The 20,825-nt window shown below is 44.1% G+C and overlaps 1 protein-coding gene across 10 annotated transcripts in view; it reads right to left on the bottom strand.

Moving 5' to 3' along the window:
* Positions 1-20,825, bottom strand: part of PTPN13 (protein tyrosine phosphatase non-receptor type 13) — a 234,938-nt gene that overhangs the window by 110,132 nt on the left and 103,981 nt on the right. For all 10 annotated transcript variants that reach the window (XM_014600565.3, XM_019488152.2, XM_059722262.1 and 7 more), the window contains one exon: positions 5,457-6,020. In XM_014600565.3, the coding sequence (XP_014456051.1) occupies positions 5,457-6,020 (564 nt within the window). The remainder of the gene's footprint in view (positions 1-5,456; positions 6,021-20,825) is intronic.

Genomic DNA, 20,825 nt, shown 5'->3' with positions numbered 1-20,825 from the left:
CGGATTGGCCAAGTTCACTGACAACACCAAACTTTGTGGAAGAGTCTCTACACTTGTGGATAGGCTGGTGATCTAGGCCGATCTCAATAGGCTTGCAAGGTGGGTGGATGAAAACCTGATAGCATTCAGTATGGAGAAATGCAAGGTGCTCCATCTTGGGAATAAAAACCCACATCACACTTATAGGCTTGGCAATGCTTTTGGTCACTTGCTAGCACCATGACTGAAAGAGAGTTGGAGGTCATGATTGACCACAAGATGAATATGAGCCACCAATGCGATACCGCAGCTGGCAAAGCAAACAAAGCTCTGGCTTGCATCTACCGATGCATCTCAAACAAGACCCAGGATGTCATCCTCCCACTGTACTCAGCTTTGGTAAGGCTGCAGCTGAAGTACTGCATCCAATTCTGGGCTCCACAATTTAGGAAGGACATGGAGAAGCTTGAAAGAGTCCAGAGGAGAGCCACGTGCATGATCAGAGGGCATGAAAACCGGCCTTATGAAGAGAGGCTGCGAGCTATGGGACTCTTCAGTCTGGAGAAGCACAGGCTCAGGGGTGACTTGGTGGCAGCCTATAAGTACATAAGGGGTATGCATCAGGATCTGGGGAAACACCTGTTCACCAGAGCACCCAAGGGATGACAAGGTCCAACGGTCACAAACTCCTGCAAGACCATTTTAGGCTGGACAACAAGGAAAACCTTCTTTACTGTCTGAGACCCCAAGGCCTGGAACAGATGCCCCCCAGAGGTGGTGCAAGCACCTACTCTGGACTCTTTCAAGAAACATTTGGATGTTTATCTTGCTGGGATCCTTTGACCCTAGGTGACTTCCTGCCCCTTGGGCAGGGGGCTGGACCCAAGGATCTTATGAGGTCCCTTCCAGCCCTAATGTCTATTGAATCTATGAAACACTTCAAGATTTATAAGTAGAACAAAGGCCAGGTTAACTCAAAACAATTTTGATTTAAAAATGGTATAAGCCTTTTTTGTTTGTTAAGTTCCTTTGTGATTTAAAAAGAAATCTGTATTTGGTAAAGTTTAGTCTGCACTAAGGTAATTGCCCTTCTGGGACTTGAAAGAAAAAGTTAGAAACAGATTTACAGACAAGGATATAGATGAATTGAGGAGAAATAGGGCCTTGATGCAACAAAATGTCAAATACTGCAAAAAACCTGGAAGGTCCTGCAAAAAGACTCTTGTTTCCAGTCAGGATTCTGCTAGCACTGTACCTCCAACTCTTCCTAGGTTTGTCAATCAGGCTTGTGATTAAACACTTGCTCTTTTTGCAGAATGCTTGGTTTGTTTTAAAGACAGTAACATCCCATCTCTACCCAGCAGCCCCTTCCTGCAAGATCACACTAGGCCAAGTATGAAGGCATGATCTGTGAAAGAGGTTGGACATAGAAATTCCTTTCATTAAGTCCTATCACTTCATTCTTCTTTGTTTCTGGACAATTTTCCCCTAAACTGCACATTCTGCAAGAAGGAGACAATTCGTGACTGTGATGATTGTCTGTGTTTCTACCCAACTGTTTCTACTTGCTCTTTGAGCATGAGTTACACAATATCCATTACCCAGTGAACTGGCGGCTTCACCCATGCACCTTCCATGGGCTCCCTTGAAATGATGACCTGAGGTTCAGATTTGAAGATCTCTCTTATGTGCATTCCAAAAGGCTACCACCATACATGGTAGGACATACCTAGTAAATAGGCATTCAGATTTGTATGTGCTAGATATAGATACCCTTTGCATATTACAGCTTTCTTCTGCATAACAAAATGAGCAAGATAAAGACAAATTCATATTTCTCTCTGCAAAAAAATCCCTCAAATTGATGGAATTCTATTTTCCTTTGCGTGTCCAAACATTAGTTTTTTAGCCAAGTAGGTGGCTCTGAATTGCCAGCAGAACGCTTTAATCACCATGCTACAGGTTAGGAATTATCCATTTCCCTCTCTACCATTCCTTTTGAAGCTGGACTCCTACATGGATGAGACAGAGGGAGATTGTGGGCCCAGGGGAGACAGAACAAGCTAGAGGGTGTGCATCTCAATGAAATGGCTGCTGGGCTGGATGACTGGGGACCCTGGGTTCCATATTGCAGCCTTGCTCCCAAAAGGGCTGAAAATTCCCCATTGCAATGCCTTCCACCTGCTTCATCCAATGACTATTAAATACAGGGGATAGTGATTCAGCTTCAAAAGGAGCACTGGAAATACAACTGGCTAAAGCTTGACCTGTAACATGATGGTTACAACACAGTGCTAGGAAATCAGAAAAATAAATGTTCAAACCCGCTCTGGGTGACAAAAACCTAGAACCTGAGTCTCCAACTTCCTGGAGTGTGTCCTAATCACTAAGCTACTAGGGCAGACGCATAGAAAAGCCCTCCTCGCCCCCCCTTCCTCCCTCTATCCACCCTTTTACCTGAGTTATACAAAAGTACATATGCCTGACCAGTGTGTAGTCTCCAGGGAACGCTCAGTCTATGCATGCATGCTTACGTGTCCACAGCATGTGGAGAGGGCCAAAAATGCCTAGGTTCACAAAGGGAAAGAGTTTAGACCCTTAATTCAATTTATAAAAGGCAAGGTAAGTAGGGTGACCATAGATTCCATTTCTACTAAGACAGTGCTGTTTTAAACACCTGTCCCAAGTGTCCCATTGGTTTGCTCAAATTAACCATTTTTTAAAACCATTTTCATGGGGATGCCTGGGTCATGTTTAAAACAGGACTGTTTCAACAGTCCTCCTCCTGTTTCCCTCTTATCCCCCAACTCTCTAGCATATTCAGCTGAGACTGAAGCTCAGAGACAGCACAGACATGCTGAAATAAAGCGGGGAGGAATGGGGGTGTGGCAGTATCCCCTTTTGAGGGAACTAGGGAAACATGGCCATCCTAAAGATCAGAAAGTAAAGAATGTGGAGCATAGGAATGGAAAAAAGAAAAGACAGTTCATATTTTATACAAATGCTGCTTCCCAGCCAGTATAAACATACAGTAAGTGCCTCCAAAATCAAAAACCTTTGAATTCCAGCCTGCTAAAAATGTTCCTCACTGAAAAAGTTACAAATAAGTCTCACTGGGAATTCATTTTCAGAACAAAATTTTAGGTAAAGCCTTTTTTGAATAGTTAATAGCCAAATATAGAAAACAGCATTTAAAAAAAAATAAATAAAAGAGCCCTTTTTGAAGATTACACTGAAAAAAATTCTAATCTAAAACTCTTTCCTGAGAAAACCAAAATCCTTGCCTGAGCAGGGAAAACACATGATAGAGCTCTTGTATAGAGATCTTTATTTAATTTTTTTTTAAAGGGCAGAGTAAGATGAGTATGTCACAAGTCAGGTCCATACCGGGAAATTATCTTATAACCTTTTCTACTAAACAATACTGTGAGCTCACAATGATGGAACATTAATCATCAATCATTGTCTGCATCTTCTCTAAACAAATAAGTCACTCAGCACCAAACAGGAAGCCAGTAGGGCTGTGCGTAGCTTCAGTAACTGATTCAATTTGGAAGAGATTCGGCCCAATTCGGTGACTGAATCTCCAAATCCAAATAGAATCGGGAGACCAATTAAAAGCTCCAAATCGATTCAAATCATCTGAATCATTTCAGAAAAGCTTCAGAAAAGATTTAGCCACTTCGGATATTTGGCCATAGACTAAACAGGCAGCTGACACAGATGCCTCTAGCTGGTAAGTCTGTTGGGGTCGGGGGGAGGGAAAGGGCATAGGGGAGGGAGGGATTGGGGCTGGGACTGGGACAAAATGCCAAGCTGGGGCGGGGGAGTGCGCTACTCAAGCGGGGTGGGCGCTGGGATGTGGGCGCATGAGCGCTGGGAGCAGGAACTATGCCCTGCTGCCGCCCAGAGTGAGCTGCACCCGCATCGCACTCCACCCCCCACCCACACTGGGGAATCGAATACTTCCCTATTCACACAGGCCTAGAAGCCAGCATATCTATTATCACTAACTGCACTTTCACCCTTCCTTGTGTGAATCTGGTATTTTCCTGCATTTGAATCATCTCAACATTTTTTTTCAGGGCATGGACATGTTAAGATTTCTTGAGTATCCACAAACTGTGTGAGTGGGAGTGACAAACTGTTGCTCATTAGTAGGATTGGCCAAGTCTTGGGTTTTGCAATTGTGCAATACTAACATGCACAGAGCAGAGATCTTGAACAGTGAAACTATTTTATTTTCCTTGTTAGTGCAGGGAGCGGCTTGCTCTTTAGTTTCATGAACTGCATGTCTTCAGAGACTGAAGGTTAAACTAATTAATAGATTAGCAACATTAATATAGATTAACTTTAAATGTTTTCAAACAAAATTGCCAAAGACAATGATATTTCAAAAGTAAGCAGTTTAAAAGGAAAAAAACCCAACTTCCTTCAAACACAATAAGCCTCTGAAAAACAGTATAACTTGATGTCATGTAATGTTTTTTATTTTATTTTCTTCATTTTTTTTCCCATTCTCATTTTTTTTTCCATTTTAGGAGCACAAGAGTTCTGTCTCAGAAGGAACAAAAAAATGAAGCCTTGCAGTCCCTTTATTGATGCAGCCCCCTTCAACTAAATATCCTTTAATGGAAAAGCCTCCATATGGAAACCTAGGAGATGAATCATTAAAGGTCTGATGTTGATTCCAGATACAGTGTTTCTCTCCATGCCAGTGTTTCCCCCTCTTCCCCACAACTTTCATTCTGCCACATTAAGAGTAGCATTATAAAAGGTGAAATAATGATAGCAAGAGAAACTCAAGTCCTTCAGGGTAGTACAGAAACAGCTGTGGCATTTCAAGCTTTCCCCTAACACCCCAGTGCGCTTCAACCCTGCATAGACTACATCTCCAGCGGTAGGGGGAGGAAGTGGAGTAGATCTACATATTTTGGGTGCTGACAGACATGGGGAAAAAAACAAAACAAAAAAAACAGTGCTTTCCTGGAAGAGGAACGGCATTAGTTTGACCTGGCTCCCCAATGTCTGTGTATTATGCGTGTTTCAACCACTAGATAAAAGTGCCAAAAAGCCCCACTGAAGCACGTGAGTTATACAGTTGCTGGGTGAGCCAGGTCAAACTGATGCAATACCTCTTCTGGACAAGCACTCCATTTGGTGCAGGGGCACACTGAGCTGAAAGTAAAGCATTGTTTTTTTCTTTTCCCCCACGTCTGTAAGCACTCAAAGTCTCTGCTGTGGACTAATGTAAAACATGAATACCTGACTCAACAGGCAACTATTCTGAACCAGGATAGCAATAGTTCTCCAATAAGGAAGCAACACTCCTTATGTTTTTCAGTTTACTTAAAAAATTAAGATTAAATGAGATCTCGCCTCTTGCAGGAGCTGCCAGACAGAGAGTTGTGATCAAATAGAGAAAGCCACTTGTGGTAAGTGTTCCACTCATCAACACAGTAGCAAATCACACTAACCTTCTACATCCATGGCTTCCCTCAAAACTTGCAATTTCCTCTGTCTCTCTCTGATTCTGTCAAAAGCACTTAATAATGCCGCAGAAGTTGATGTCTCTGACACCTGGCACAGCTGATCCAGTTTCTGAGGACCGAAGACATCTAGTGCTATGCTCCCATCAGAATATCTTGCTTCTTTGTTCCTGGTGGTAGCTAAAGTCCGTACTGTAATTGTGTCATAATGATGGTTGTGCCTGCGAGACTCTCCAGAACGGTCTCTTTCAGTTGCTTTATCAGTTGTGTATAGCAAGTCTGTGGAGGAAGCCCAAACCTTCCGCTTGCAGGCAGCATCTACCCCGAGCTTATTTTTTCTTTCCAAGTCATCAGTTTTACATCGAGAGGGACAGCAAGCGTCTTCATGTCCAGAGTTGTAATCTGAGGAAATATCCAGGAAAAATTCTCCCTCTCCTTGTGCCTCTCTCATGGACAGGAATCCCATAGACTTACTAAGACCTTTGTTAAGCGTGGAGTGTTGAGAGAACTGAGCCTTATGTCCTTCTGGTGCACTTTCCATTAAACTTCTTCCTGGAATGAGAAAAATGCATTGTAGATATATTTTCAATTAATTAAACAAAGTTATGGATTTTACTAAGCTATACAATAAACTCAAATGCAACATTGGTTTACCTGAAAATACTGGAAAAGCTACTTCATAAGATTTCTCCTGTGTGAATGAATAACCCCAAACCAATGTTTCTGAAGTGTTCTAGAATGATTTTTAGGTCTAGTAAGCTCAGAAGTAATATTAATATTTAAAAATATATTTCCAAAAATATTTATTTTAATATTGTCTGATTACCAAATGGTCTTTTTTAGACTGACATAGTTTAAACAATATTATAGCCACAGTTTACATATTTTACCTATGCTTCAAAGATACTTTAAAAAAAATATAATTTGTATCTGAGGCCAAATTAACCAAAACTAATTCCAAATCCAAGAGTCCAGAACCATAAGTGGCCCTACTACCGGCAAACATCCTCCACCTGCACCTGGGGCTTTAGATGTTTCCAAAACCTTTGGTGGGCATCCTACTTACAGGCCCAAGCCTGGAGGCTTAGGGTTCGGATGCCCCGGAGTTTTGCCTGCCCTTAGTGATAAGGCCCTCGGAGCAAGCAAGGGAGTCCCATTTCCATAAACTGGACTTGAAGCTGCTGCACCTCGGCAAGTACTCAACCACACCAGAAGAGCAGTTCTCCTGTGAAGCAGTTCAGTAAAACTGCTTTCTTAGACACAGATACATGGTATTTCCCCTGCCAGGTTAAGAAACCACTATGCTTTATCTGAGCCTTCAAGAGGCTGAGCTTCAAAGATACCACCTACAATTTTTATTGCCTTATGACCTGTCTAGGTTTGCTCTTTTGATGTAGAGGATGCCTTAAGGCAATGTTTCTCAGCCCACGGGTTGCGACCCAAAGTGGGTGGCAGGAATATATGAAAGGGTCATGAAAAAACTTAAAAAATGGATCAACAAACTTTAAAAAATGGATCCTCCTTTAAAGAAGAAAAACATGGGAAACCATGTCTTTTCCCTTGCAGGCTGGCAGAGTTCCAGACTGCAAAGGGCTGCTTGGCCCCTGCCCCCGGCCCCATACACTGCAGGGCTGGGGCCTGGGGGTAGGGGGCAGTGTGTTGGGAGTGAGGGGCACTGAGTCAGTACTGGCCATCGATGTTTACAAATGGGTCCTGGTACAAAAAAAGTTGAGAACCACTGCCTTAGGGTATCATCTGGAGACAGAGATGACTATGTAACTTGGGATTCAATAATCTTGGATCTTATTATTGTTATTTTATGGTGTTACAATTTCTTGAGATACAGCTTTATAAACTTAAAATAAGCATTCACATGAAGTTTTCAAGGGCAGAATAATTATTGTAACAGCTTTTTGCTCCAAATGTTATTAAGTAGTGAATTAGATATGTTCAAATTCTATATATTTAGGCATTTGGAGAAACCTGTCCTGTGCTTTCAAACACTATCAGAAGATGGTGACTCCTAACAGCCTTCTCAATATATCAGGCAAGTAAGTTATTTTGAAATTATTTCCTTTTTTCCCTTAAGAAAGGCTCACTAATAGGTAGAATAAGATACTGCTTCTACAAGTGTGTTCAGATGACCATTAGAATGTAGGCAACCTTGAAAAAAGGGCTCTCTGCTAGCAGATGTTTTTGTCATGTAACATTCTGATAAGTATTCATCCAATTTTATAAACACTACCTGGAAAAGTACTTAATGACAATAAGTAACCATACTGTCCAGCAAGTGGCTTCTATGATCCAAACATACATTTAAAGCCTGAATCAACCAAACACCACTTGTTTAAAAACAAACTTTAATAGCTGACTATTAATATCCCAGGGGAAAGGCAGGATTAGAGAATACTCGGTTGCTATGTCTCTTCTGCTCAACAGACCTTTTTATAGAAACATTTGAAAACTATATTGAAATGTTTGTGAATATGGATTGAAAAACCCCAAAAACCTATTGTGCAATCCAGGCATAAAGTAGCTTAATCATATCTATGCTCCAACTCAAGCAGTATTTTGTTAAATTATAGGGATGATATGTAGCTGTTTTAATTTAAGGTATACAAACATTACATATGTTGATTTTCAACCTATTGTAGTTTCCCTTCCGGGAAAAAACTGATTGAAAACACTCACTGGCATATTGCCAAATAAATGTCTGCCAAATCTGCTGGAGATGTAGTAGTGTATATTATTTTTCCTGGAGTGAACTTCTAACAATATCCCAAATGAGATATTAGCCTATATTTCTTCTGCCTGAGTCAGATTTTAAGTCCTCTTGACAAAGGAAGACAATCTGTGAGTTTAAACTAATTTGCTTCACTGACCCTTGTATTGTGAAAGACAGCTCTGGAATCCTAACTACTGTAGTTCTTTGAGAGCTGATCAGCTCCACTCCAAAACAACACTTGTATTTCAGTCATTAGGTTCCTGTAGAGTTTGCTGCCAGGCTTTTACTTTTTATTGTAGTTTGTTGAGTGCTTCAGGAAGACACTTCAGTGTGTCCACAAACAACTTAGGAAGCTGATTGGTTTGTAGCCCGAAGCTTCGATGCTTTACTCTTGTTTATTACAGTCTTGGTTTAATATTCATCATGAGTAAAAAAGGCAATCCTTAGCCTTGAAAAGTCATAACATTTTAATTTCTGAGCTTCCAAAAGGATAAGGACAAAATGTTTCACAAAAGCATTCCAGAAACTGGAATGGGCTTCCAAGGGAGGTGGTGCTCTCCCCTACCTTGGAGGTCTTTAAGAGGAGACTGGACAAGCACCTGGCTGGGGTCATCTGATCCCAGCGTTCTTTGCTGCCCAGGGCAGGGGGTCAGACTCGATCATCTACTGAGGTACCTCCCAACCCTAAAAATCTATGAAATCTATAAAAAGCTGCTGTGTGTTCAACTACTGTACTCAAAACAGTATGGTACTGTAAGATTGGTGCTGTAGCTGTGATGGTCCCAAAATGATGCAAGAGGCAAGGATTTCAAGGATCCCTTCCAATGGCCATTGGCCATGAAGCCATCACAAACCTACTGCTGCCAAAGTCCCCTACACCCACATCATATGTAGGGACTTAACTAACTCACAACGAGAGAAAGCAATTTTCATGGCTTGGTCATGGCTTGAAGAGCCGATTTCACAATAAATTCGCAATAAATAAATACCCCTTGGTGCTGATTGAAAGGGAGGCCCTGAGGGAGGGAGGAATGAGGGACTGGCTGCCATCTTGACTGCTGGCTGCACTTCATACAGCCCCACCCCTCAACACTTATTGGGGAGAGGAACCACCCATGGTGATGATTGGCAGAAAGAGTGGGGGGGGAGGAACAAGGGAGCAGCTGCCATCTTGACTGCTAGTTGCCCTTTGTGCCACCCTGCCAGCTGATGCCTTCCTCTCCCGGGAGGCTGCATGAGCAGCAAGGATCACTGGCTCCTTCTGGGGAGTTATACTTTTATTTTTATTAGGTTTTTTGTTTTTGGTTGATTTCCTGGGAAATCACGGAGATCATCATTTTTCACGGTTTCCATGAAAATCACAAAACTGATTTAAGTAAATACCTTACTTATACAGTATTGTAAGCACTGTATTTTAGAAATGTGCAGACGTTCCAACATACACAGATGGTGGGAGCACTTGCAACAACTGAAAATGTGAGACACATATTTAAAGAAAAAAAATTTTTTTGGGGGGGGGGGACGACGACACACACACACCCTTGTGTGAGGATTAAATATCCAACACAGAGGAAAAGGAGTTTGGATAGAAACTGCGATGGTACTACACAATTACATACTTAAGGTTCATATGCTTACCACAAGCTTGTTAGCCTAATTCTATTACTTTTGAAAACGGGTTGGACTTGTAGTTATGACTGTACACAGGAAATCTAGAATGTTTTTTCTCATTTGCTACAGACCTTCAAGACCTTAGGCAAGTTACTTAGTCACAGTAGTTCAGGTCTCCAGGGAGACCAGTATTTTCCTGCCTCACAGCGATGTTGTGGGATACTATAATGAAGATATGAAAGAAAATGTAGATTGTATAAGTGCCTAAGATAAACAGCTCTGTCCTTCTTGCAAATTACCGCTTCACTAACATATTATCTAGTCCTGCATGATCTAAAACATGCACTAACAGGGAATCAATTCCATGCATCCACAATGTTGAATGATTTCTTGCTTTATGTAGATGATGCATGCACTATTAATGTCACATTTCCAGATAGGCTTCCAAAGGTTACTAGATGCTTTTCAACAATATTATGTCTCATACAAGTTGGAAATCAACTCTGCTAAATCCCAGGTAGTGTTTTTCATCATCAAACATGATGAAAAACATATGCATTAAAGCAAACATGCCTCGGGTGCAAACTTACCTTTAATAATAAGATAGGAAGAAGGGCAGTACTGGTAACACTAAAAGCCTATGGATCTAAGGTAGAGAGCATTTTATGTATGGAGTAGAACCATGGAGTGCTGATCATCTGGTTCACTCCAAAATAGAAACTATTTCTAATTACTTTTAAAGGTGGCTTTATCTTAACAAAACTCTATGACAGGGGACTCGCACAATCTGAAACAGGGCTGCTTAATGTGAGCACTTCAGTGCAATTAAACACTTTAAATTACTGGATGAAAATCAGAGCCTGTACTCCAATCAGATACCTAAAGGAACGCATTTTAGAAGCCTCTTCCAAATAAATCCTTATTTGTGAGGTTAAACAACATTTATACTCTCCATTTATCAAATGGACTGGAAAACATGCTGACAGTTACTGACCCAATATTTCCCCCATAATTAATACAAGATATAAAATTAAGAATTAAAGGTACCAGCATGCAGACAGATATGCAGGCAGTGAAATTTTCTTCAAACTTGCCATTTTCTAAAATTAATAAAGCATTCTTCTAGCCTAGAAACTTATGTATCCAAACTACAAAACTACAAATGAAAGGCCATTACAAGACTGCAATACACTCTAAAGAGATCTGCAGTGGTCATGCTGATGTCAGACCTTGCGTTAGGACAGGGTATGTAATGCAGGAAAAAAGAGATAGTTGACCTAAATCACTATATGTGGTCACCTCATTGGTTTCTCTTTGAACAAGAGCACACCAGAACATTGCCCTATACAAGTAGGGCATGTCCAGATGAACAAAAAAAGTTCCCTGGCCTGCAAATTTGCAGCGTGGGGGCAAAATTAGACAGGGGCAAAATTATACCCCTGGAAATCCAGGGGTCAAAAAATACCCCAGGCAAAAAAAGTGGGGTAGGGCATGTGGCAGGGTACTGTTGGTGCCTGCCACTTTAAGGGCCAAGGCAAGCAGCCAGCAGGTGCTTAATTGCGGCAGACATTTTAGATCTATGGCTGCCTATATAAACAGAGCAGTTTGCTGCTGGCAGGCCAGGAATGGGGGACCGTGATCCTTAAGTGCAGGCAGGAGGTAAAAACCCACCCCCGAGGCACTCGACTGGTCCATGCTGGGGCCAGGACCAGAAGGGTCAAAAGGGCCAGGGGCCCACCGTGAGGGATGCCCATGACAAGCAAAGAAGCTCAGGGTCCCGACTGGCCTGAGATGGGGCCAGGGCTTATGGAAGCCGAAGGTCCCATGATTGGGGCCATAGCTAATGGGTGAAGAGAACAGTTGAGCCAACTGCCTGAGATGCCATCTGTGAGGCTTGGGCCATGGTGTAGGCATGGAATGGAGCTGCAGATAGCCCCCCCCCCCCCCAACATTGGGGTGTAAAATGGGAAGCCTCCCACCTTAACTAACAACATGATTAATTAAAAACAAGGCATGGCAGGAGAGACAGGTGGGTGGTGTGCCCAGAGGCAGGTGGGTAAACTAGCCCCATGGCTAGTTGGGGACCCCCCACTTTGCCACAGGGCACAGTCCAGGACCATGCCCAGAGGCAACTGGAGGCTAGGGCCCTCCACAGAGATGCTCTGGTAGTCAGCCAGAGCGTCTCTATGGCTGGCCCTTGTCCCGGTGCTGAAGCACGCTACCTGACCATGCAGGGCAGGCAGCATGCCAGCTGCAGGGAGCTGGACCTGGGCTCCATGCTGTAAGTGGTGGGGGGGGGTGCTGGAGAAGGGGGGAGGGGACCATGGGAAGACCACCGCCAGCCCCATCCTCCACCCATTCCCCAAGTGTCCTGGATAGCTGCCCAGCCCGGCCCCATCCACCTCCTGCCCCCTGAGCCCCCCCAATCGCTGCCTCGCCTGGCCCCATCCCCTGCCTGCCCCTCAAGCTCCCCGATCGCTAGGCCCATCCCCCACCTAGCCCCCCGAGCCCCACTGATCAGTGCCCTGCGCAGCCCCAGAATCAGGGCGACTGGGGGGAGGGGGGGAGCCCTGAACTCACCAGCATTAGCAGCTGCGGGGGTTGGGGCCAGGTGGAGCAGGTGCGGGGTGGGGCCAGGCAGGGTAGCTATCAGGGCTGCAGGGGGCTGCAGGAGCTGGCAGAGGATGGGGCTGGGTAGGGCAGCAGTCCAGGGGTTGGGGGAGCAAGTGGGGATGGTAGCCCCTGCAGGGGCCATGTGGCTCCTGTTGGAGGGGCTGTAGCCCTTTGGGGGGGCAATCTGTGAGCTGTGCAAGGAGGCTGCACCCTGCAGGGGGTAGGGGACCCACCCCTCCTGAGCAGCCCCCCCACACTTACCCACAGCCCCCCAAATCTCTCCAGAGCCACTCACATCACCCCAACCCTGTTCTGCAAACCTCACATCCCCCCAGCACACAGCTTGCATGCCCAGATGCCACATAGGGTGAGACCTGCTGGTGGGAGCTGTGGCTGAAGGGGCAGCTGTCCCCACACCCTGGTTAGTGAAGGGGTCGGGGGGAGCTCTAACTGCTCTATGGTAAAAAAACCAAAGGCAAACAGCAAAACATACGTATTTAGAATTCATTTCTCTATGATGATAGAGACACTGGTAGGCTTCCAAACTGCTTTAACACTGTAGATGTATCAATAAAACATTGCCCAACTGATCACTGTCTCTGTTTCTCTCTCTCCTATATGTATATATGTATATAGTGGTCTTTTGTTTTAATAGTGGAGGAACATGGACTTCGGGATTTTTTTTTTATTTTTTTTTTAAATCAAGGATTTTTCAGTTTAATTAGGAAACACCAGAATTCCTGCTAGGGAGACTAGTGGCAGGACACAGGCAGAGGAGCCTGCTCAGAGCTGGCACCTTGGACCCAGCTGGAAGTGGCTGACATTCTAGCCAACTGGGGCCAGGAGGACAGTTCAAAGCAGGTCATCATACTGGGAACATCTTCCAGGCAATATCTGCCCAGATGGCTGGGCAGGTGCACACATGGCAGTAGTGCTGCACAAAGGCCAACTCTGCAGCCACAGCCCACTAGCCCAGAAGGGCAGATGCCTCTACTGGCTATGCAGTCCCCATCTGGGTCTGGCAGGCGCACGGCAGGTCACAGTCAGGCAGCAGTCCCTACTGCCAGGCTGCTGCAGTGGGGAAAGGGTGCAGGGAAGTCTCAGGGGTGCTTCAGCAGTCCAGCTGGCACAAGGGGTCATGTCCCCAGATACCAATTGGCTGAGCCCCAGAAGCTCCTGAGAGTGAGTAGCTCTGAGTTGCTTGCCAGGGCAGCTTTCTGTACTGATGGGGCCAGGATAGGGCAGCTTTTTACACTGCTGGGGCCAGCACCCAGGCTGTAGCTCCCCCTGGCAGCAGACCCGGGAGGAGCCAGGCAGGGTTATTTTTCCCCAACTTGCACCGCACTAAAGCACATGTCCAGGCACATGCACTGAGGCAAAAAGCCCCAGCTCAAATTTGCACCACTTATATTTGAACTGCTGCAAGTGCATGTGTCTGCATGTATGGACTATTAGTCTGCTGTCAGCAATTCACAAAAGTGTCAGTACAGGTAGTTAACTGATTGTCAGACATGGTATAACTGTATACTATCAATGCTATTTAACCATGAGAATTCTAGAAAATGCAGACCATAGCTGTATACAAGCATTCATGCCTTTTCCACTGCTAGAAATGAATCCAGGAAAGGGAGCGGTACAAGTATACAACCTGCAACAGCCCCCTTCCCCTGTTTCTTTGTGCCTTCCTCAGACCAGGGTGATCCTGGTTTGGGGCAAGCATGGATTGGTCCAGTCCCCCCATACCTGGAGTAACTGGAGCAGCAGCAATCAGATAGAAACTCCAACCAGGCAGAAGCTGCTCCAAGAAGTTGGGTTATTTTTCTCCCAGTGCAGCCATTTTTGCTCTGGGAGCAAAAACTGGAATGTCTGTACACTTGTAGTTTCTATCAGGAAAGTGGCAATTCTCTCCGTAGAAACAGAGGGCTCCTATAGATAGGCAGTGAGGATGCTCCAATGTGCTGTAAATGCAGAAATGAAAGCGCTCTCCCTCCATCCTGGAGCATGTCATAAATGCCCAGAATGTCTGTACATGGCTTATATTTGTTTTTGCCAAGTGAAGCCTTTTCCCTCTTTTGTTTCTGTCTAGCACCGACTACATTTTAATACTAGTGCATGCAATTACATCAGCATGTACAACTATATAAAAGCTGGCAATGCTGAGCTAGAAGCTCTGTGAAGAGGAAGTGATTATACTAATGTTTAAAAGATCTCCCACACAAACAATCAGTATGCTTAGATGCAAACAGAAAACAATATAGCTGGCCACTCAGTCAAGAGGGGGGTAGCTCATGGAGGAGCTGGATTTGCAATCTTTTAGCAGTAGGTAGGAGGGCCTCCTGAAACCTCCTCCCCCCCCCCCCCCGCTGTTTATTAAAGGAATCTCCATACCAGATTTAAGTGCTTCTGAAACATTGCATTCCCTGTAAAGAGCACAGGCTGCAAAGTTATCCTTTGAAGTGGTGTGAGTAAAAAGTGGCAAGAATGTAACCCTTTCAGTTAAGTCATATTTTGTTTTGAACTAGAACAGCACTTGGAAGGAAACTTACAATTCCAAAACTGCATTTTGCTTGTCTAGCAGGGTATTCTAACACTTTGCCAAGCAGTAGTTTGCTGTTATAAACCATTTTTCCCTTTCAGTACTGTTGTATAAATCTGAATCATAGTTGTTCTTTCCCCCTAAAGTTACAGATTTCTTCTCTAGTTGCGTGCACTTCTTATGTCGGTGTCCAACAGGCTCTCCTCATTCCCTTCTTTTCTGAAGTCTTAGAACATCAAAAGTTTGCCAAGATAATGCAGCTGGTTAGTTGCAACAGAAAGTCACACTTAGGCAAAAAAAATGGGAGGGGAAGTAGATCTTTCTGTCTCCTCTCTTTAGGGTGGGGAGTCTTTAGAAAAAGTACTGTATTTTATGTTTGCACAAGGATGCCTGATGCTCAGCTGGGAACTTGGGGTATTACCAGGATACAAATCATAACTAACAGAAAACAAACGGGACTTCAACTCTTTTTACTGGCTTCCAGATTGTTTTGCTGAACTTTTATTCTCCACTTACACATTTCTGCTTTTCTAATGTTAAGAAAAAATGGTATCGCCTAACAAAATATTCCCAAATAAAATGAATAAAGTATTCTGCCATATTTATTGACATTGAACGTCATAGGAAACGCTTTGAATTCATTTTGCCAGCTCAGACATGTAGCGGACACTAATACATTTCATTTTTTTGCACACTAAATACTAGTTTTTATTCTCTATAAAGGATCTAGAACACTCAGTGTTCTAAATCTACTTCTCTACATAATAAACTTTCGCAAACATTCTCTGGAACTTCTTTCTAGGTAGCTAAACTTAAGAAAAAAATTCTGAAGAATGCCAAATAAGCACAGCAATTTTCATATAAAAATGTCTTTTAATTTGTTTCTTCATAATTCTATAGACTGTAATTATCATGAGTGGGGATACATCTGTTGTTTTTTCATTTGTTTAATCATATAGCTAAACAGAATTTGTCAACACCTAAGATTTTACCCAGGATGTTGAATCATTTCCTCCCCTGGTTTAATAATTTCAAATGAATGTAACCCACATGAAGATAAGGCTGCTCACTTTGACAAATTCCTTTAAAATGATCCCTCACTCTATAGGGGTGCCTATATCCTCTCAATATAATTAAGAAGTTAAAGTTTGCTTGACAGACCATCATCAGATAACTCTCACCATTAATCATTCTATGTTTCTAGGACTCTTGGGGGGGTCATCAGCCTTTTGCCACTGCAGGCTGGAGCTTGCAATCCAGATGCAATTGAAGCCTAGAAGTTTCTGACCTCTTCCCCTGAGCTGCCAGCTCCCCCACTAACCCTACCCTTCTACAGTGAGGGAAGGACAGATGAGTCAGAGCAGCCACTCAACACGTGAGAAGAGAGCAGCAGAGGGAATAGGCAGCATGGCACGGCTCCATGTCACCAATCCCTCATGCCAGATTGGATCTTTGCAGAATGAATTGGACCACTTTGTGGGACAGATCTAGCTTCTGCATCATGGGTTACCAGGTTCAGCTCTATACAGCTCAAAGTCAGAGAAATTTATGGAGGTGAAGACTGGGCAGTGAAGATGGTAAGGATACCTTGAAAAGCAGAGCGGTTTCTACCACAATTAATGTTTTTCCTTTGTGAGCTTATAGATCGATGGTAAAAATTTGAATTTAGTGGGTGAGTAGATGAGGACAACCTCCAGCACTTTCATAATAATTAGAGTTGAACAAATAGAATCCAATCCTGGTAAGGAATTGTGTGGCCAGGACCTTGTGTCAGATTTCGATAGGGCTCTGCACAGATGTTTCATCTTGAAGAATCAGGGACATAAAACTTACAACAACTAATTGGATTAGTATATTTTCAATCTGTGGTTATGAATGGGTTGTGAGTACCTTACCATTTAAAAAAAAAATAATTGAAAAAAAGAACAGTCATATAAACTGATAAATCATCTGTTTTCAAACACCTTGCAGGAAGATAAGATACCAAATGGCTAATCTTAAGATAAATACAGTAAACTCTCTGGTAACCGGCACCTTACAAGCCAGCATGCTCTGTTAACCAGCATGCCAGCTTGTAAGGAAAAGTGAAACTGGAAGTGCCCACCGTGGCACTTCCGGTTTCTCTGAGCCCTCACAGCCTGGGGCAAAGCAGCCTGCGCTGCTGAGCCCCCATGGCCTGAGGGCATAACAGGCTGCATGGGGCTGTGCAGGGCCCGCCTTCCTGTCCCGCTGGGCCTGTGGGAGGGGTAGAGGGACGCGATAGGAGAAGTGGCAGCCGAGGCCGCTCAATTAATCGGCATATTTTGTTATCCGGCATCCCCATTCCTGGGGGATGCTGGATAACAGAGCTTTTACTGTATTTTTCCTCAGATCACCATAACATCTACAGCTTTCTGAATTCAGCATTTTGTACCTGAAACAGAAGTCAGGTTTACATGCATAACATCATTTTATCATTCTAAAGCTGTTGGAGAAAAAACCCTTGCTAAATATATGTATTATATATATTACTGCTATGCAAGACAAACCTTCCTAGCATTCAAAATTTTATAGCAATGACGTTCAAACTGAACAAAATGGAAGTTAGAAAATAAATGTGAAGCAATCTTACAAGTATACCTGGGGAAGTAATAAAAATTGAACAACAGTCTTCAGCACAGAAGACAAAAGGATTCTGTTTTGTATCTGAGAAAATGGAGAGTTCATCATCATGGTATATTTAATTCTATGAGGTTATTTTCTCTTCAGAACTGTTAAAGAATAGCTGTATTATTTTAGGCCATTCAAGCTACAGCACCACATGATTATCATAAGCTTTGACACAGTCAGAAGTCCAAGTCTAAGACCTGGCAAAAGATTTCCATAGAAGCCTATTTTCTATTAACAACATATCCAAATTTACCCAGTGTCTCTTGTTAGGTTAAAAAGGAAAGGTGATATAATTAGAAAGAGGATATTTAATATAACACCTACCTTACTTAAAATAGAGCATGCTATTTTGGCACTGACATTTTTGTGGCACCTGCAGGATTTCTATAATGTGCAATTCTCAAAATAGTTAAAAAAAGTCATATGTAGTAGACATATGTACTAGACAACTCTAACTCAAATATACACAACAGATAAAAAATAGGGGTGTGCAAAGCTTTGGTCACTGATTTGATTCAGAGAAGATTCAGCCCAAGAAGAGAGAGTTTGGGGAGGGTGGGGGGGAACTGACATCTGTAGCTGGCCAGTGACTGTGATCTTTCACTGAGTCCCCTTCCAATCGCAGTGCTCTGGGGGAGGGACGTAGAAACAGCATATAAGTCTCTGCCTGCGGCCATTCTGTCCCTTTTGTGAGCTGTTTGTGTCTGAGCAACAGCATCTGAAAGGTACTACGGGACTGGCTTGGCTTCCTAGTCAGTCTCCTGCTAGTCTCTCTTCTTGAAAAGGATTGGATACAGCATACTAATTACCCTCGCCTAGAATCCCTCTACTTATCCCCATCCAATCCATTTCTTTCAACTTATTCGTCCCCCAAAAACCTCTTATTAGTTCTTGTTATGTTTTCCCCCACACTTTAAAAGAAATCTGTATTTTCTCTGGCAGTATGATCCATCACTGTGCAGGAAAGCACATACATACACATACTCACACACATACAGTAAAGACAACCGAGAAGAGATAGTAGTCAGACACATACAGTAATCAGAGAAGAAGAGGAGATATTAGTTAGCTAAATACAAACACAGAAGAAGAGATATTACAGCTGCACACACACAGAGACACATTTTCCAGCACAGCAGAGATTAATATGAAGCATGCTAGAAAGGCAGGTGCCAGGTCTTCTGGCAGGGGAGGGAGAGGGGCTAGGGGCAGAGTTGCAAGTTCCATACCCCGCAAACATAGACGCATCCTCTTTCCTGGCAGCGATGAGTCTTCTGCTGCCAGTGGGAGCAAGGAGGTGGAAGCAGTACCTGTCCCTGCACCACCTCCCCTAACACCAGAAGTAGCCACCAGCACCAGCAGGACAGTCCCCTCCACCCCAATTTCATCTCCCAGCGTGAGCGTCCCACTGCCAGAGGAGGAGCTGAATCTGGAAGCAGGGGACCTGAGCGCCCTAGCAAAAGAAATTCTGGGGAATGAGGGGGAATCTGAGTCTGTGCTCCACACCCCTCAAAGTTCCACTAGAGCTAGGTCTCCTTCTCTGGAAGGTATCTCGGAAGAGGTTCAGGTTGAGGTTGTGGAGGCAAGTGGCTCAGCTGAGTCAGCTCCTGCTGTTGTTGTGCCTCAGCCTGCTGAGGAAGGGAAAAGGGCAGAATCCCCACGCTCAATTCAGAAGCAGGGGGTACTGTAGTGCAGTGGAATTGTGACGCTTCAGGTAAGCTCAGCTTAGTTGCCTGGGATGCCATCTGTGAGGCATGGGCTTTTGGGTTTAAACTCTTCGTCAGGCTGAGGAAGCATCTAGTTGGTTTGTGTGTGCTCTTCCTGGATGGAAGGAAAAGTAAAGAAACCAGAGGCTGGCATGCAATGCAAGCAAGAAAACCAGTCAGTGAAAACGGAAATGGAGGCATCAGGGGGTGACAGACAGGCTAGGGGGGAAGGGGAATGTAGCAGGTAAAAGTGGAGAAATACCAGGGATTCATGACACTACAAGCTGCCTAACATCTGACTCTCCAGGTACCAGTAGGTACTTCTCCCTTACTCCAGCCTGTCTCTCATCCCCTGACACCTCAATTTCCATTTTTACTGACTGGCTTTCTTGCCTGCATTGCATGCCAGCCTCTGGCTTCTTTACTATTCCTTCCATCCAGGAAGAGCACACATACACACCAAATAGATGCTGGCTCAGCCTGATGAAGCGTTTTTAAATCCGAAAGCTTGCAAAGAAGAATTTCTCCAACTATTCATTTGGTCTAATAAAAGATAGCAGATTGACCCTAAGAACCTTGTCTGGCTATGTCCTTAGACCAACCAGCTACAACCTACACCCCTAAATACACACAAATGACTCAAGTTTTGCTTTCAGCAGTTAGAGGTGCGGTTTCATAGAAACCCCTGCACCACTCTGCCTGAAACCTGGTAGGCTTCCCTCATGCCCACACAAGGGGCTATTTATGTGGCAAGACAGGTGCTAATGAGGGCAGCCATCTAATGCTCCACTCTCAGAGCTGGAGGCGGCAGTCTAGTTTCTCACTAGACAGCAAGGGAAAAACATCTCCTTGCTGAGGTCCCGTGCCAGGAAGAACTTGGAGGTATAATGGCTGAGGCTATATGGGGGGGGAGGCGGCCCCACATCATCCTGGGCATGACGTAAAACTGTACACTGCCAGGAAGGCCTGGGTGGGATTGCCGGTGTCATGGCAGCCCCATGAAATGCCAGGACCGCAAACCTCTCTGGTGAAAGGTGGGTAGGAGCAAGAGGCACCTAATAACCTCCAGGCAGCTCAGTCCTGGCTGGGGAAAGCCCAGACCTGTAAGATCTTTGAGAGGCCTGAGGCTTAGTGGTTGCAGTAGAGTTGTAAGCATGAGAACAGGGGCACCATGCCTGCAGTTTTCACTACCCTGCTGCCTTAACACACACACGCACAGTCACGTATGTCACAAATTTTGCTTATCAGCACCTTGAGGTGCACCATGGCAGCAGAAAACACTGCACCTATCTCCTTGAAACCTCAAAGGCTTCATGGCCTCAGCAGGAGCTAGCATGCCTGCAGTTTTCATCCAAATCTGCCAAGAATGACAAAGTTATTGATATTTCAGTGATTCCTCATTATAGTCCATAACCGAATATTTCCGAATCAGCGCTGCATGTTCTGAAGCCGATTCGGCTGAATTGATTCAGGACAGTGATCCGAATCTTTGAATTGAATCACTGTTCTCCGAATCG

The sequence above is a fragment of the Alligator mississippiensis genome, chromosome 2 (assembly GCF_030867095.1).
Source record: "Alligator mississippiensis isolate rAllMis1 chromosome 2, rAllMis1, whole genome shotgun sequence".
Classification (NCBI taxonomy): domain Eukaryota; kingdom Metazoa; phylum Chordata; order Crocodylia; family Alligatoridae; genus Alligator; species Alligator mississippiensis.
This window is presented reverse-complemented; position numbering and strand designations above follow the sequence as displayed.